Source organism: Acomys russatus, chromosome 4 (genome assembly GCF_903995435.1).
Source record: "Acomys russatus chromosome 4, mAcoRus1.1, whole genome shotgun sequence".
Classification (NCBI taxonomy): domain Eukaryota; kingdom Metazoa; phylum Chordata; class Mammalia; order Rodentia; family Muridae; genus Acomys; species Acomys russatus.
This window is the reverse complement of record NC_067140.1, coordinates 366,726-385,669: the sequence shown is the minus strand read 5'-3', so window position 1 is coordinate 385,669 and position 18,944 is coordinate 366,726. Positions and strand designations below refer to the sequence as shown.

At 48.7% G+C, this 18,944-nt stretch overlaps 1 protein-coding gene across 1 annotated transcript in view; it reads right to left on the bottom strand.

The window, feature by feature from the left end:
* The window catches only part of Acss1 (acyl-CoA synthetase short chain family member 1), a 50,358-nt gene that overhangs the window by 16,199 nt on the left and 15,215 nt on the right, over positions 1 to 18,944 (bottom strand). Inside the window, exons 3-5 of the mRNA XM_051143441.1 lie at positions 6,985 to 7,184; positions 2,347 to 2,522; positions 1,871 to 2,023 (exon numbers count right to left, since the gene is read on the bottom strand). Of these exons, the coding sequence (XP_050999398.1) occupies positions 1,871 to 2,023; positions 2,347 to 2,522; positions 6,985 to 7,184 (529 nt within the window). The remainder of the gene's footprint in view (positions 1 to 1,870; positions 2,024 to 2,346; positions 2,523 to 6,984; positions 7,185 to 18,944) is intronic.

The window sequence follows — 18,944 nt, the reverse complement described above, 5'->3', positions numbered from 1 at the left end:
TTTCTTCTTTTCTTTTTTGGTTTTTTGAGGCAGAGTTTCTCTGTGTAGCCCTGGCTGTCCTGCACCTCATTTTGTAGACCAGGCTGACCTCGAACTCAAGAGATCCACCTGCCTCTGTCTCCCGAGTGCTGGGATTAAGGCGTGTGCCACCACGCCCGGCTTTTTTCTTTCCTTTTCAGGGTCAATGGGGAGCCAAGGTTGATGATACACGCCTGTAATCCCAGCTCTTGAGAAACTGAAGCAGAAAGATGTCACAAGTTTGAGGTCAGTTTGGGCTACAGAGTAAGATTCTATCTCAAAAAACAAAACAAAAATCGCAATAGCCATATGGGATGGATGACTCCAAAGGAAACAGTGTCTTCAGGCACAAGACTGATGCTCATATGAACTCACAGAGATTGTGGCAGCATGCACAAGACCTGTACAGGCTCAAGACAGGCTGTCCCAGCACTGGGAGGGAAGTAGACACAAAGTCTGTCTTAATTGAGGTTTTATTGCTGTGAAGACACACCATGGCCATGGCAACTCTTATAAAGGAAAAGGTTTAATTGGGGCTGGTTTAGAGTTCAGGGTTCAGAGGTTCAGTCCTTCCTCATCATGGAGGAAGCATGGTGGTGTGCAGGCAGACGCAGTGCTGACGAGGGATCTGCAGCAGGAAGAGGCCTGGCTTGAGCTTCTGAGACCTGAAAGCCCACCCGCTGGTGACACACTTCCTCCAACAAGGCCATACCTCCTAATACTGGCACTCCCGATGGACTAAGTATTCAAATACATGAGTCTACAGGGTACGTTCCTATTCAAACCACCACAGGGTCTCTCAGCCCTAACAAAGAAGTTATCTGTAATTGCCACTCACTGGCAAAGGGAAAATCAGTTTTTCCAATGGAGTGTAACTGGAAACATCAACTCCAGAGCAGACCCTAGGCCCAGGCATAGCTGACAAATATAATATAGACTCAGTGGTATTTTTGGTTTTGTTTTTACTTTATGTGTGTGTGTGTGTGTGTGTGTGTGTGTGTGTGTGTGTGTATGTGTGTGTGTGTGTGTGTGTTTGTGTGTGTGTGTCTTATTGGTCTTACACTTGTTTGTTTTGATTTTGGTTTTGTGAGGGTTTTTTTGTGTGTTTCCTGATTTGGAGGTTGGTTTTTATTAAAAAGAGAAAGAGAACATAAAGTTGTTTGGTTAGGGAGGTGGGGTAGATCTGGGAGGAATTGGGGGAGAGGAAAAATGTGGTCAAATTATGTTGTAGGAAAAAATTTAAATGAAATAAAAACAAAGTGAAAAAGCCTCAAGCAAACAAAAAAGTAAAAATCAGAAAGAAAGGATGAACTATGAACTTCTGAGTGGGAGAAAATAAGTATCTTAATATATAATAGTGAATTATTCATCTTTATACCAAGACAGGTTTAGGTGTGGCTTGGGTTTATTTGTTTTCCTGCAGTCTTGGAGATGGAAGACAGGGCCTTGTACACACTGAGCATGCGCCGCCAGGGTATGTACACACTGAGCATGTGCCCCACCGCCACAGCCCTGGTTACTTCCCGCTGTTTATATCCTTTCCGTTTACAATGCAGTTGTAAGATATTGTGCATAGGGAGCCCATGAAGTCAGAAATGAAAGGAAGCCGGTAGGGGCTCTAGCTCTACACCTCCACAGAGGGAGCTGGAGCAGGGCAGAGGGGCTGCTGTGCCACACAGGCTCAGATGCACCCCAGCTCTCTCTCACTTCTCTTGCACACACCTGCTCTACTGCACCGTAATTCACTGCAGCCTGCTCGAGCGAACATCGCTGTGGTCCCTCTTTGCTCGACCCAGAATCTGCCAGAGGCACAGCGGGAGCCATCCTTCACGCTTGCCCCCTGGGTTCCTACCTTGTGCGTCATGGCAGCATACAGTAGATAGCCCGCTTGCGTGTGAACGAGTCCCTTGGGCGACCCGGTGCTCCCGGAGGTATAAAGCATGAAGAGCATGTCTTCGCTGCTCATGCTCTCAGGGTCACACACGGGGGCCGCATTGGCCATCTCCTGGAAGGGACAGAAGCACATCACCAGGTCAAGGCAGTTACCCACTTCCCTCCTTTAGGCCCTTGGAGAGTACCATCTCCTTAGCTGAAGTCAGGACTCTCAAAGTTACGTTCTCTGTCAATTTCAAATGTAAACACACACACACACACACACTGAGGCTGGTAGTGTATGGCAAAACTCTGGGCTCCATTCCCACCATGGGTTAGAGGAAGAGGAGGTGAGGGGCACCCCTAGGAAACCCAAACTGAGACCCTAACAATTCTCAGACCAGGTGAACTAGATAACAGCTCCTCACACTGCACCATACCACGAGGTAAACCTACCTGCTCGAGGGGGATGTCCAGATTCCCCATGTGAACCTTGGTGTCCGTCCTGTGAGCCACCAGGACATGCTGGACTGTCGGGCAGGTCTTCACAGCTTCATCCACTATTTTCTTCAGCTCCACCACACGCCCTCCCCGGAGTCCTTGGTTGAAGGTGATAACGACCTTGCACTTGGCTTAGGGATACAGCACAGACATATCTGATCAGTGTAGACCCTCCCAGCCTGACTTGACTTATAGCTGTATGTTTCAGGCCTAAGAGTGTGGCAGAGGAAGTCAGTCAGGTAAAAGGACCAACAGGGGGCTGGAGAGATGGCTCAGAGGGTAAGAGCACTGGCTGCTCTTCCAAAGGTCCTGAGTTCAATTCCCAGCAACCACATGGTGGCTCACAACCATCTGTAATGAAATCTGGTGCCCTCTGTACATGCAGACAGAACATTGTATACATAATTAAAAAATAATAAGTCTCACTGTAAAAACACACACACACATGCAACAACAACAGGAAATGTAAGAGTCTGCTTACTGTGGAAGCTGAGGGTCTCACATAGAAGTGCCTCATCTTTCCCCCAACCCTGAGGATGGACAGGGGAGCCAGAAGCAAATCACCTTGAGACTAAACTGTTGACAGCTTAATGACAGTTTCCCAACCAGGCTTTATCCTCTCTCCTGGCCCAGAAGCTGTGCCCAAGTGAGGGATTGTCACATCGCCTGTTGTACCCACCTTCGCAGAGAAACACCTAAGGATAAAGACCAAGTCCCGAGGCTTCCACCTAGTCGGCCCTGCCAGTGACTTCTGTAAGCCACAGCCCTTTGCTGTCCAGAGAGTAAAACCACCATCTCCGTGTGGCCTAGCCTTGCCTCCACAGGAGCATACCCCTGTCACATCCTTGCTCTTCAAGGGCCCAGGCAGGCTTTGCTCAAGATTCTCCCTGGACGTCCACACCTCCACAGGCAAGCCGTCAAGGCCCAGGGCAGAGTGTGAGAGGCACTGTGGTACTGATGGGACTCTTCACACTACCTCAAGGGGATCCCTCAGCAGAATCCCATCTGCGGCCTCACTCCTGTCTGGCCCTATGTAAGGTCTGGAGTAAATACTCCACAGTGAGGCTTCTCACACCCCTGAGTGCTATGGTGTGAGTTTGAAGTGTCTCCCACAGGTTCCCAAGCTGGTGGTGATATTTTGAGAGTTCTGGAAACTTTAGGAGGTGGATCCTGCCTACAGTAACTGAGTTACTTGGGGCATGCTGTTGAAGGCTCCTACACACACACACACACGCATAGTTACACAACACATACACTCACACATACACACACTCACTAACACACACTCATACCTCACACACACATACACACACTTACTCACATGCATTAATACACACACTCACACATACATACATGCATTCACACATGCATGCACATACAATAACACACACACTCAATAACACACACACACACTAATACACACTCACATATGTCACACTCATTCACATGCACTAACATACACACTTACAAACATACATACATGCATACACACTCAATAACACACACACAGTCTCTCTCTCTCTCTCTCTCTTTCTCTCTCTCTCTCTCTCTCTCTCTCTCTCTCTCTCTCTCTCTCTCTCTCTCTGCTTTCTGTCTCCTATGAGGTGAGCAGCCTCTATGTGGTGGTCCCATCGCTGTGATAATCCTCCCTCACTCTGGTCACAGAATAAGCAGAGCCAAGCAAAATGGACTGAAACCTCTGAAACCCTAACCCAAAATAAATCCTTTCTCTCTTAAGGAGTTTTCATGAGACATTTGGTCATAGTGATACAAATACAACTAACGCACCAGCACCTTAGTTTGTACCAAGGTCCTATCCCTTACCCAGGACCCCAACCAGCAGCTCTCAGGAGACAGTGTGTAAGTGAGCAATCACATGGTTACCCTGGTGCATGGGTCGTACTTTGCTGTCCGTTTTCTCCCTTGAGGACACTCTAGAGCCCCGTTTGGGCTCCTCTTCCCAGCCCAACAGCCCACCATCAATCGTACTTCCCAGGATGACTGAATACACGGGTTCTTCTTACTGGACAATTCTGAGGAATAGTTGCAGGAGGGGCCCTACGAGCCCCATAACCAGCCAACCTCTGCACTCCCATACTGTTCAGTCATGGGTCTTTGGGTTCCAAGAGCTTCCCCAGCACCCAGCTGCCAAATAACCATATCATTCAGCCAGTTTGGGCCAGATAAGATTCCTCATCTCAGAGAGTCTTAGCAGACACATGCTCACCATGGCCACACCCGCAGGACAGGAGGGAGCTGCTGACAGCGTCATCTCCTGTGCAAAACCCCAGCGTTCCCACTTACCAGCCATAGTAACAGCATAAAGGAAAAGCCTATGTTTCAACAAATGAAGGGAAAGCATTTGTTTGACAGGTCCAACACTTTCCATGCTAGAAACACGAAACAGCAAAGGGGGAATCAGGTGAACCATCCTCAACATGATGAAGGGCAGCTGTGCAATACCGTAGCCGACCTCATGCTCAGATGGAAAACAGCTAACTACCCCCCTTGAGATCAGGACAAAGATAAGCATGCTAGCTCACCAAGTCAGTATGGTCACAGGACTTCAAACCACAGCTATTAGCCAAGGAAATTAAGTCATCCAGAGTGGAAAGGAAGAAGTAACACTGTCTCTACCCACAGAAGGCATGGTACTGTAGGTAGGAAATCCTATGAAATCAATTTTAAAACTGCAGAGGGTACTAAACAATCAATAAACTTACAGGATATAAAAATAAGACAAAAATTTCTGTTGCATTTGGTGGGCAAGATGGTGTTCACCTGTAATCCCAGCCCCAAGAGACCAAGGCCAGTACACTTCAAGGCCAGTGAGAACACTGTTTCACAACCCAAGGAGCAGAGTATATTGATCCATCATACACAAGGCCCTTGGGTGAGCACCCCCGCATACAAGCGTGTGCACGAGCACACACACACACACACACACACACACACACACACACACACACTTTTCATTGTATGTTGGAGTATGGTCTGGTGCTTTGTAATTGTTAATTGCCCGGCACCCAGGAATTCTTACTGTTTACGAGCAAACTGTCAGGAACCCCAAGTATTGCTGTTTAACCTTGCCTAAGAAATTATTCCTGATTGGTTGATTAAAAGGCCTAAACCTGGGCAGGGCAGAATGGGGAGGTATGGCCAAGGTTCCCGGGCTTTGGGAGAGAAGGATCTTGGGAAGGAGAAGCAGACAGGTACCAGAGGAGGAGAAGGAAGAAGATCGCCGTGGGATGGAGAGGAGTCATGTGGGCCAAGAGGAAGAAGTTGAAGTTCCACATGAAAGAAATGACCTAGATGAACAACCTTAGCAAGTATTTCAGATTAAGGATGGGAGGTAGCCCAAACAAATTATCAGAAGCAGATGGCGTGGGATGGAAGTTAAGGTATAATAGAAAGTAGTTTAAGGCTTAATATGTGCCATGCCCTAAGTAATAAGGCTATTCTAAAATATATCAAATGTTTGTGTCTTTATTGATTGAGAAAGCAGGTTAAATAATACTGCCATAATAATTCTAAGCCTAATAATAAACATTTATTAGACCATACTTTTCCCATTTTTTGGAGTTATTTATCTATTAATTATTATGTATATAGTGGTCTCTCTGCTTGTACACCTGCAGGCCAGAAGAGGGCATCAAATATCATTATAGATGGTTGTGAGCCACCATGTGGTTGCTGGGAGTTGAACTCAGGACCTCTAGAAGAGCAGTCAGTGCTCTTAGCCTCTGAGCCATCTCTCCAGCCCTATTAGGCCACACTTTTAAATTAACAGCAACAACTGTACTTCTTTCAAAATGAGCAACTACAAGGATACTACGGAAAAAACAAGACAGACTCTTAGTGGCTTCAAGAGCTTCCTTGAGGAGCCTGCCCAGGGTCTGTATATAGAAAACAGAGGGCTCAAGCTGTATAGACAATGGGCTACCATCCATCCATCCAGCTAGCCAGCCAGCCAGCCAGCCCTCTTCCAACACTGAAAACAAGGACACACTCCGGCTGCTCTTCTTAGGAGACTCAGACCCACCTTCAGTCTGAACGTCTGGTTTTAAAAACAAGGTCTCACTGTGTAACCTGGATGTCCTGGAATGCACTATATAGACCAGGCTAGCATCAAAATTACAAATATACACCTGCTTTTGCACCCTAGAGCACCACTATGGCCAGTGGGTCTGAAAGTCTTACCAATAAACCACATGCCCCTCACCTCCTCCAGACTTCTGGAGACAGGTGTTCCCCACCATTGCCAGTGCTGTTGAACTTCAGTACCTTTCATCACCGCAAGCCTCCCAAACCACTGTGGCCTTATCAAGACGTGCAGTGTGACCCTGCAAGGCCTTCTGGGCCCCACGCAGATGCAGTCTCCCCACCATGGTTCTGGAACTCCCCTCCCTGCTTTGTTTGGCTATCTCCACCTGACATACTCAGCTCTAGGCCTATTTATTCACCACAGCCCTGTCCTGGGGGCACCCGCCATTAGTCTGTGCAACTTCTTCCTAATGGCTAGCTCCACTAGTCTCTGCTGAGAGCACAAGGTCTGGGCACTCCTGAGCTCCTCCCGTGGGCATCCATGCTCACCATCATTGATCCTCCCGGCCAAGGACTCTGCACTAAAGCCAGCAAACACCACTGTGTGGATGGCTCCAATCCTGGCACAGGCCAGCATTGCCGCCACGGCCATCGGGGACACAGGCATATAGATGGCCACACGGTCCCCTCGGTGCACTCCATGCCTCTTCAACGTGTTAGCCAGGCGGCATGTGGTCTCCAGAAGCTCCCTGCAGCATAGAGAAGAGAAGGCCATTAGGGCAGGGAGGAACCACACAGCACAGCGCAGCGCAGTGCACAGTGGGACAAGTCACAGACTGCAGGCACTGTCTCCCAGCCCAGTGCAGAAGGACAGCAGGGGAAGGAATTGGCAGCTTGGCCAGACCGAAATGTTTTCAACATTTGTACATGCTGGGCCATATTGCTAAGACTGTCCTCACAGCCTTTTCGATATCTGAGAGGTCATATTCCCAAGGTCACGTTGGCTTCAAAAATAAAAGAAGCAGGTTCTTCTGGCAAGAGAAAAGGAAGCTGCCTGTCTAAGTCCTGTCAGGGACTCAGAGCTTGGGGGGACAGGTGCCAACTTGGCGAAGCTGTAGTGACTGGGAAGAGAAAGACAAAGATGGCTACCCTGGCTGTAACCCCCTGGGCAGAGCTGACAGGCAGAGATCTATGCTAGGCACTGACAGGGCACAGACGACAGGTTGGCAGCGTGCACACACACACACACACACACACACACACACACACACACACACACCTGCATCCACATGGTGTAAGAGTCCTTCAGCAGGTCACCACATTTAGCCAGCCAATCAGAAGGCAGCAAGTTGGGGTGGTTCAGAGTTAACTCGGGATTCTTTCATCATCAGAGTCCTTGATTAATCATAGCCCATGATACTGAACTCCAAGAAAACCAGGAGTATAGGATCGGAAAGCTGCCCCATTGCAGAGGGGGACAGAAGTGACCTTGTGGTGCCCATCAAGGCTATTTGAACACCTTATCGTGTTAGCCTTGGACATGGCAAATGGATGCCCAGTCGTTTCCCCTCTTTTCTGTACATTTTTTATATTAGTTAATTATTTACAATAAAAAAGAACTAACTCAGAAAGAAGGGAGGCCACCACCGGCCACATTCCTGCCCTCCGAGTTGCACCAAATGGGGCCGAACCAGGCCTGCAAGCAGGCCCAAGGCAGGAGCCTGCTTCAGTTCCCTCAAAGCAACTGAAAAACATAGCTCCCTGTCTACAGGGCTTTAAGAAAGGCGAAGCTCAGCAAGAGGCCCCTGGGAAACCACAGCAGAATGAAAATGCAGCCGCCATCTCAGGCAGTGCTCAAGGAGCCCTTTGTTTCTTCCGAAGCCATCCCGCAAAGGAGCACAAAGGAGCCTGATGCCCATCCAGTGATTGGCCCAGCTGCTAGCCACTCATGCCCAGCTCAGTCCGGTGCCCCTTGAGGGGATTCCATCTTTTCTCCCTGAAGCTGTAAAGAGGACAAAGGTGGCATTCAGTGGTATTCTGCCTACCCTTCCCCTAAGTTAACAAAAGCCACAGACTAGGGCCCAGAAACAGCCCCACTCCATTGAGAAGCCTGCCCAGTGCTAAAAAAAAAAAAAAAAAAAAAAAAAGCAGCTGTGATCCGTAATGCATGCATAAACAGGGCCCTTCCCATCAGCTCTGTTTTCACAGCTCTAGAGCTTATGCTGTGGCCAGTGCTGAGAGAGATGCTGTCTAGAGTGCTGTGCTGGCTGACCAGTGGTGTTGAAACCCTGCCTCTCTCTGCAGCCTTGAGGCAACCGTTTAAATAAAGAGGGACTGCAGCCTGTTCGTAAAGCAAGACCTTCCTATAGCAGACACAACCCCAGTACATGTTCTGTAATCAATCTGACACTTGCCTAAAGTCACACAATATAAGTGCACCCTCCACCCCCAAAACAGGAAATGGCTAGAAAGAGAGTTCAGAGGAGGAGAGAAAGAAGCTGTATTATTCACTTTTGTTTCGATTAACATAGGGCATTGTTGTTATCGCTGCTGCTGCTGCTATTGCTTTGTTGTTGCTTTGAGATAAGACCTCATAGACCAGGCTAACTTGAAACTCTCCAAATTGCCTAGGATGGCCTGGAACTTGCCACCTCCTGCCTCACCTCATGTGTGTTAGAATTACAGGTGTGTGCCACCATGACCATCTCAAATCTGTTGTGGTTGTTGTTATTTTGTTTTGTTTTTATTATGACTGAGTCTCCTAGTCATTCCGTGATGCTAGCCCAATGAAGAAAGATACTGATTGGTGCAGGTGTTGTGTTTCAGAAACAATAAATTAAGAAGGAATGGGTTGTCCATTTCCTACACTGACTCTGGCCTTCCATGTCTATGAAATAAACACTAGCTGAAAATCTCACACTCAGTTGGGTGGTGGTGGTGCACACCTTTAATCCCAGTACTTGGGAGGCAGAGGTAGGTGGATCTCCCTGAGTTTGAGGCCATCCTGGTCTACAGAGCAAGTTTCAGGACAGCCAGGGCTAATACAGAGAAACCCTGTCTTGAAAAACCAAAAAAAAAAAAAAAAAAAAAAAAAAAAAAGAAAAAGAAAAAGAAGAAGAACAGAAAGAAAGAAAGAAAGAAAGAAAGAAAATCTCATGCTCTTTAGTATCTATCTGACCCACTAGAGTACAAGGTCTGGTTAGACATAGCTTTGAGTCTTACTCATTGCTTTATGCTCGGCATTTATAACTTATAATAAGGCTAGGTCATAAAACATACTCAGCAAATATTTATTAAATGGATGAACACAGCAGGTGCAGATAAAACGAGAACAATACAGGCCCAGGGCAATGATCCACACTGGCTGGCATGATCTCTCTCCCTTCTGAGCCATGGAGGGCCAGTTCCACGACCTAAGCAGACGCAGAAGGACTCTGCTACAACTTCTAGAACTTAGTGCTCCCTTCGGTGCACAGGAGAAAAGAAGAGGTGTGGTGATAGTGATGCAGAAGGCACAGCAGGTCCTGCACCCCGACTTGAAGAGCCAGCCCAGGGGAGCAGTCACTGAACCATGAAGCCTGATGTCAGGGGGATGAAATTCGCTCACTCGGCTGCTCACAAGCCACAGAAATGGGCTGGATGGGTTCATAAACCGAGTGTGCCATCATGTGATGCTATGACCATGACCTTTACCAAAGAGCTTTTGCTTTTGCTTTTTGTTTTTTGTTTTTTTCCAAGACAGGGTTTCTCTGTGTAGCCTTGGCTGTCCTGGACTCACTTTGTAGACCAGCCTGGCCTTGAACTCACAGAGATCTTCCTACCTCTGCCTCCTGAGTACTGGGATTAAAGGCGTGCGCCACAACCCCCGACCTACCAAAGAGCTTTGATGACAATATTGAGTCATCTCGGCATGGTGACATATGCCCGTCTTTAATCTCAGCAGTCGGGAGGCAGAAGCAGGTGGATCTCTGTGAGTTCAAGGCCAGCTTGGTCTATTCCAGGACAGCCAGGGCTGTTACACAGAAAAACCCATCTCGAACTCCCACTCCAAAAAAAAAAAGGAAAAGCAAGAGAAAATATTAAGAGTCCCACATCAACATGGAAACTCCCAATGCTGCTGTTTGCCAGTGAAAAGCCCAAGACACCATCAGGAGATCTCATGAGACAATAGCTGGCTGGGAGTTGATACCAAGACATTGAGTCAGCCTGGGCCGCTCCAGCTATAGTTTCTACATTCTCTGAGAAAACAGAAGCACTTGCCTTGGGGTGTGCTACACTCTGGTGAAGGCACTGACCTCAGCCTTCATCCCTCAGAGGGCTGTCTCCCTGGACACCCTATAGTGTCTGAGCAAAGATGAGGAGCTGTTGTGCAACAATGTCCTCTGGGCACAGCAGCCACTATCCTGCTAACTGGAGCAGCTGGGAATACCAGCCTCCGCTAGACATAGCCCTGCTGCTTCTCATAGAATGGGTGACGTTAGACCCTTCCTGGCCCCTCCAGCCAGTCCCTCCCGTACCATCCCCCTCTCCCAGCTGTTTGCAATTTTGCCCTAGCTGCTTGTGATATCGGGGCCCTGGAAGTATGGAGCTTGGAATGCAGTCATGTATGCAGGAGGGGCACTTCTCAGTCATGAAATTGTTGCGGGGGGCGGGGGTTGTGTCACCTCTGCTCCTGTAACTAATCCCTCTCTCATGCTTCTGTAAGTCTGATAAACTTACTGTTTTGGCGTGCTACCCGGGGATAGAACTGTTGCTTTGCCCCATCTGCCATGAGTAGGCATATCTACCCAAAAGAAGCTAATGTAATAAGATTTTATTAGGTTCCCACACTTTGGAATAAAATGAGTTTAAAAAAGACTGCACCACTAAGGAGACTGCAGGCCCCAGCTATGATGTCACAGGCATCTTTAAAGGTGCCCTGTAGATGGCAACTATCATAATTACAGAAGATGGCCTAAGAGGTGGGAAAAGAGTGAATATAGACAGCTCCTTAACTGCCTTTTTTACATAACTTTTTTCTTTTTTCTTTCTTCTTTCTTCTTCTTTCTTCTTCCTTCTCCTTCTCCTTCTCCTCCTCCTTCTCCTTCTCCTTCTCCTCCTCCTCCTTCTTCTTCTTCTTCTTCTTCTTCTTCTTCTTTTTGAGACAGGGTTTCTCTGTATAATAGCCCTGGCTGTCCTTTGTAGACCAGACTGGTCTCAAACTCACAGAGAAACTGTCTCTGCCTCCTGAGTGCTGGGATTAAAGGTATGTGCTACCACCACCTGGCTTAAATGCCTCTATTTATTTATTTTTTTCCTGTACTGGGTATTACATCCAGGACCTCAAACATGTAAGGCAATCACTCTATCACTGAGTACACACACAGTTAAGTTTGTTTATTGAGACAGACTTTTTTAAAGAAACATTTTTATACTGTTCTGGGGGCTGGAAGCCAGATCATCACACATGCTAGGCAAGCACTCCACCACTGACCTACACCCTTAATTCTCTGTTGACTCCTTAGCAGAGGCAGGCACCTCATGTGTCTCTTTCCCAGGAGGGAGAACATAAAAATGCCCATTTGTCCTGTGTACATCGCAGGATCTGATCCTCTGCTGTGGGCAAATGTGACCCAAGCGTGTGTGGAGGCCTTGAGTGAGGTGTTTCACCTGAGGGGTCTGCCGGCTTTGTGGCCACCAGCCAGTGCAACAGCAGGCGCAGATCTGAGAAGGGTACAGGGTCAGCCACAAGCTCAGATGCTAACCTCTTGTTGTCACTGGGGCCTGGGGTTAAAAGAAGCCTAGGGGAAGGCAGGCCCACACTATACCATCTGTACAACCACCAGCTACGCACTACGTGCCACCCCTCCTCCTCCAGTCATGCTTGCTTTCCACTGTGAGCACAGGAAGGCTTCTCCCTAGGCCAGCCATGCCATCTTCACCTCCATCACCTCTTAACACTTCAGCCTAAAGTGGCTGGCTCCCTCACCCAACTCCCCTCTCCCTCCTGTGTCACTAACACCTGTAGTGTGACCTGTACCCAAGATTGTTCCAAACCTTTCAGATGAAAGCGCATCTGTGCTAGCTTCCTGTCACGGACCAGAATAGCTGGGATAATCACCTTAAGAAAAGAAAAGGTTTGTTTTGGGCTTGCAGTTTTATACTCATTCACTGTGTCATGGTTATTTCAACTGCTTTGGAGCTGTGGAGGAGACAGTCCATCATGCTGAGAATATGTGGTGAAGTCTTCTCACCTCAGGGTGACAGGAAGAGAAAGGAAAGGAAAGGGGGAGGGGCACACCAAACTCCCACAATCTCCTTTAAGAATATGGCCACAATGACCTAAAGTCTTTCCTCAGACTGTACTTCTTTTTCTTTTCTTTTCTTTTCTTTTCTTTTTTATTTGACAGGGCTTCCCTGTGTAGCGTTGGCTGTCCTGGACTCCCTTTGTAGACCAGGCTGGATTTTACTTCTTAGACGTCCTACCACCTCTTAGTGCCACAGGCTGCACATAGTACTGTCAACAGATAGGTCTCTCAGAGTGGGGGTAGGGTAGGTAGGTGTTGTGGGGTGGGAGTAAAGTGGGGGGACAACACTCAAGACCTCAACTTCAACTGCCAAACAATCTATGGGCTCTGAACTCTCTCCATACGAAGAAACTGAGGCACATGAAAATTAAGTCGCTTTTTCTCAATGCTATTCGACCAAATTAATTGAGGCCGGATGTGAGCTCCAAATGCCTGGCCTTTACCCAGTTCTTCTCATAAGCCCTAGTGTCATAATAATTTCCTTTCTTTTTAGTATAAAGTGTTCCCCAAGACCATGGTTTTCCCCCACAGGCCTGTTAATGTTGTTGCATTACCCTTGAGCCAGTCTGCTCTTAACCATCCATCTGTTTTAAAGAGGACTGGGCTGAATGCTCAGCATGTGGAAGCTCTTGAGTTTCATCCCCAGTGCAGAAAATGAGAAGGGGAAGCTAACTTTTTCGAAAGGGAAGTTAGGTTCTGGAGACGGCTCACTGCTCCTATACAGATCCAAAGGCCAGGTCTCCGTGCCCACACAGGGCTATCACACTTGTGACTGCAGTTCCAGAGGAGATGCAAGTCCTCTGGACTCTCTGGGCACCTCCACCCACATGCACATACATGCACAGAGACACACAATACACAGAATTTAAAAATAAACCTTTTTGAAAACGGGGAACTTAGCAAAAGAGCAGGTTTAAGTCCACCACCTTGGAATCGAATGAAGCCTTTCTTTGTATCAAGAGGGGGGGGGAGTGTTAGGGAGAGTATGACATCATTCTCAGCACCTTCTGCCCCTGGGGGGGGAGGGAGTGTTAGGGAGAGTATGACATCATTCTCAGCACCTTCTGCCTGGCGGGGGGGGAGTGTTAGGGAGAGTATGACATCATTCTCAGCACCTTCTGCCCCTGGGGAGGGAGGAGTGTTAGGGAGAGTATGACATCATTCTTAGCACCTTCTGCCCCTGGCGGGGGGGTGTCAGGGAGAGTATGACATCATTCTCAGCACCTTCTGCCCCTGGAGGGGGGAGTGTTAGGGAGAGTATGACATCATTCTCAGCACCTTCTGCCCCTGGAGGGGGGAGTGTTAGGGAGAGTATGACATCATTCTCAGCACCTTCTGCCTGGAGGGAGGAGTGTTAGGGAGAGTATGACATCATTCTCAGCACCTTCTGCCCCTGGAGGGAGGAGTGTTAGGGAGAGTATGACATCATTCTCAGCACCTTCTGCCCCTGGGGGGGGGGAGTGTTAGGGAGAAGTATGACATCATTCTCAGCACCTTCTGCCCTGGGGAGGGGGGAGTGTTAGGGAGAGTATGACATCATTCTCAGCACCTTCTGCCCCTGGGGTTGTCCCAGACACATCCAGGTCACATCCCACATCCCTGACCAACGGATGGCTGTCAGTCAAAAATATGCCCCAGCAGGATAGAAGTAACCAGTCAGACCTGAAAAAGACTCTGTTCTCCTTAGCTTCTGATTCCCCCCTTTGTCCACTCCTTATCTATGGAATAGAAGCTCTCTCCCTTCCAGGCACAAAGCGCAGCTCACACATCTCAGAAGAGGCAAGTGTCAAAGCAGTAAGCACTCTGGACACTCCCACAGGCTGGAAGCCCTGTAATCCGGTAGAACCTCAGCACAGAAGCCAGCAAAAACAGCTGGGCCTGACAAAACACATTGTCGACCTGGCCTGCAGACTTGTTTACTGCTCCTAAACCACACAGACAGTCTTGTTCCTAGTGAGCTGTGAAAAAGGATGTAGCTATTAACTTTCTAAAAACATTCACTTTTCCCTGTGATAAAACACACACACACACACCACCACCACCACCACCACCACCACCACCACTAACAACAACAACAAACCACCATAGGATGTTTCTCAGGTCCCACTGCTGGTTTGCCTGACTCCTGTGCCACCTGGTCACTCTATACAAGCCCATGTGACAAAACAGAAAAGCTAAATTCCCACAAAAAGTCCGAGACTAGGTACAAGCCAGGAGTCATTGTCTTTTGAGGCTTTCCTGTGTGTCCACAGAACGCAGCAGTTTGATACCTAAAGAAAGAATAGCCTTTGGCAAACAGTTTTCCAGCAGACACGGCTACATGGCTGACACTCCAAGAGCCAAATGTAGGCTGGGCGCTTCCCCCACTTCTTGGAGCAGCTTGGTGAAGCACTTTATTAGGAGAAAGAGGGACAGTTCCTGTGACCCTGTCATGCTAGCAAGTGTCCAAATCTAGCTTTCTTGGACAAACAGTCCTGTAGCACATGCAAGTGATCAAGGTGTAAATATTGCTTTTGTGGCTGATTTCAAACCTCTATAAGACTCCCTAAACAAGGTGGTGAGAGCTAAGTAAGGAACCAATGGTATGGAAGCTTAAGCAAATTTGCCTTGCTGCAGCAGGCAGCCCCTTAAAGCAGCCTGTGCCCTCCGTCCTCCCTAGGAATGTCTTTAAAATTAACTGAAAGTAAGATTTTTCCTCCTTTGTAAAAAAAAAGAAAAAAAAGTCAATCATGTCATATTTACTATTTAATATCTGGGAGGTGGGGAAGAGCAACTGCATGCATCTTCTTATTCCAGACATGCCAGCCTCTCCTCCGGGCCACATGTCTTCTCCCTGCCTTTCAGGTGACAATGAGTTCAGTAGAGTGTAAGAGGATGAACTCACTGCACTTCGGGCTAAAGGTTCAAGGACAGAGAGCACACTGACACAGTTCCCTTGGGCAGCCCTGGCACTTGGGTCAAGTAGCTCATTCTTGCTGGGAAGCACTATCCCATGAATGCTGGAGCCTTCACCAGGCTCAAGGCTTCCTTGCAATTTCACAAAAGCATCTCCATTTGCAGCAGCAGGGAACACTGCTCCAACAACCTCACAACAATAGAATCGCACACCTCACCCACCCAGATCTCCTCTCCAGGCTTGATGATGTCTCCTAGCTCTCTGGTGCCACTGACCCTGCTCCTGCCCATCTGCCCTGGGTGGGTGCCTGCTTGTCCTCCAGGACCCAGGTAATCTGAAGGACAGCACACCCATCCATCCCGTGAGCAGGGTAGTGCATGCACAGGGGTGCAAACTGATTAGCATGGTAATGACTTTTCTCATTGGGAGAGGAAGCTAGCGGTAGTTACAGTGCATTTGCAGTCAGGACCCAGAGAGACAGAAATGTGGTGTTCAGCTCCTACTCTCTTTGTTAGAGTTCTGCTTCAGTCGGCCTACCTGTGATGTCATTGCTTACTTGCCACGGGGGCATGGCCCTGCTCAGGGCTATATAAAAGCACAAACCGTCCTCCTGGTCTCTTTTTACTCCCCCTTACTCTTCCTCCCTCTCTTCTTCTCACTCTTCCTGTCTCTGTCTCTCTCTGGGGTGCCCCTTCCCCCTTTTCTTCTCCCCACATGCTCATTTAATAAACTCCTTTACAACATAATATTTGGCATCTAGTACCTTATTACTTTTTTTTCCCTCCGAGACAGGGTTTCCCTGTGTAACGTTGTCTGTCCTGGACTCACTTTGTAGTCCAGGCTGGCCTCAAAATCACATCGATCCACCTGCCTCTGCCTCCCAAGTGCTGGGATTAAAGGCGTGTGCCATCACACCCAACTACATCTTATTTTCTTATTTTTAAATTGCAAAACTCTTTATATTCAGTCTGGACCCCAGCCTATGGAATGTGTCTCCTACAGCTGTGTGTAGGGGGGGGGTGGGGGGACTTCTATTAACCAAATCTACAAACTCCCTTACAGACAAACCCAATTCTGGATCCTGTCAATCTGACAATCATTATTTAAGCATCACACAGCACGACATCCCTGGGCTTCAGAGCTGCCCCTGTGAAAGGCAACAGGACACCAGGCCAAGCTGAGTGCAAACCTAATAATGGATTTTCCAGCTGTGTAAAACTTGAAGCTCCAGAGGCTTTCTGGGAGTGAGAACTATAACCTTGAATAGTGACCTGAGGTCATCCACAGAGGCTTCTGCTCAGTCACAGCGGGGGGAGGGGGCAGGGCGGCGGAGAGACCACAGGGAACAACCAACAGGAGGAGAGCAACAAGGCTAGAGACTGGACACAAAAGAGATAAGAGACTTCAGGAGGACAGAGAGCTGGGTGGCAGAAACCTCAGTCGGCCCTGCCCTTCCCAAGGCTGTACCCTAAGGCATGGCAGGCTGTGTCCCCACCACCTAAGAAGAGGGCAAGATGTGTACATGAGTGTGTGTGTGTGTGTGTGTGTGTGTGTGTGTGTGTGTGTGTGTGTGTGAGAGAGAAACATTCCTGGAGATCCTGGAGAGGGAAAGAGGATGCAGTGAGGGAGCAGACCAGTTTTACATTTCTGATCCACTAGTCTGCTGTCCTAAAGAGGACCCTCCTGGAGGGGCCACAAGAAGCCACAGCCACATACTGCAAAGCTAACTCCTAAGCTGTAGTCTAGAGGCTGCGGAAGCAGGAAGAACACAAAACAGGAACAAGGAAGCTCTTCACTAAAGGCTTCTCAAGCAGGGGCAGAGGCAATGCCCCTCCCCTTGGAACTGAGCGTTTCCGGCTGCTGCAAGCTGATACCCCCTCACCGCACCCCCACCGCCACCCCCGCTGCTCTTGCATAGCAGAGGCGTGCCCACAAAGTGGAGACCCAGCTGCAAGGGAGGTGCTTGCTTCTGTGTGCTCTTCAAACTGAACCTTGGTCAGCCTTGCCCCCTGCAAAACCTCAAAAGGGCTCCATCAAAGAGGCTTCCTGAGACCTAAGTAAACCGTCTTAGCAATCCAAAGATCCTTCCATCTGTAGTATAAACTTCTGCCACCCTTAGTGTGCCCAAAAGAATGACAAGGAAATACAGGAGGGGTCCAAATATCTTCCCTGCTTCAATGTAAGAAGCCGAGGTCTAAAGGAAAGGTTTAAAATCAGTGTGTTCCAGACTGGAGACCCATACGGCTCCTGCAGAGGGACAAAGTTCACTGCCCAGAACCCACATGATGGGCTCACAACTAATATATCTCCGGTTCCAGGGGATCCAATGCCCTCTTGAGATACACATTCTCATTCTCCCTCCCCCCTCCCCCTGCTCTCGCTCTCTTGCACGCGCTCTCTCGCGCGCTCCCCCCTCCCCCCTCTCATAAATCATCACACACAGCTCACTCAGCACTCATCTCACTGAGGGAGAAGAGTGAATGATTCCACTTTGCATATGAGGAAACTGAGTCAGAAAGGTGATGTGTCCCTGGACCACACATAGCTGGAGGGAAAGGGGAGCATAGCGCAGAGCAACTGAAGACCTGGCACAGGATTGCTATCCAGACCCCTCCAAAGTTTGTCCTCCTCTGCCCTCCAGCCCAAGGCGTCCCAGAACCTTTTCAGCTGATGTCCAGGGGAATAACTTCCTGCTTCCTATCATTTCAACCCAAGGAGACCAGCCCCTTCTGACCACGTTGGAAGACACTCAAGACCTAGGATAAAAATAGGTTCCTAGGAAGGTGGCTCCAGCCGAGGGTTCCCCCATCTCCACTCTAACCTCCATATGTGGTATATGCCATCCTTTTCACCTGGATAAGAGGAGGCCCCCACAGTCCAGACTCTATTCTCTCCTTCCCTGTAGTTCTCTGCAGTAATGCCCAATTCCTAGCCCAATAAGCCAGGAGGAGTCCCTCCCCTAGATGCTCCCTGAGGGCTTGGAGGCAGGCAATGTCAGGGCCCTCATGGCCCCACTACGACTGTGGACCCCACTGTCTCCTGGGAGTGTGTCCCACCCACTACCAAGGCATAGCATAGGACAACTACAAACACCGACACCATGAAAACCACAGCACTGGCCCACAGGGCTGTCCTTTCTCAAAGAGCACTGGGCCCTGCTGCGTCCTGCCCTAATCTACAATGTGCCCCTCCCTATCCCACATCTAGCACTGAAGAGATCTGGTGCCATCCAATCCCTCCTATTACAGATTAAGCCAGAACTGAAGGTGCCACAAGGTAGGCCATGAAAGCAGAGGATGGAGCTACGGAAGGAGAGGTACCAATAA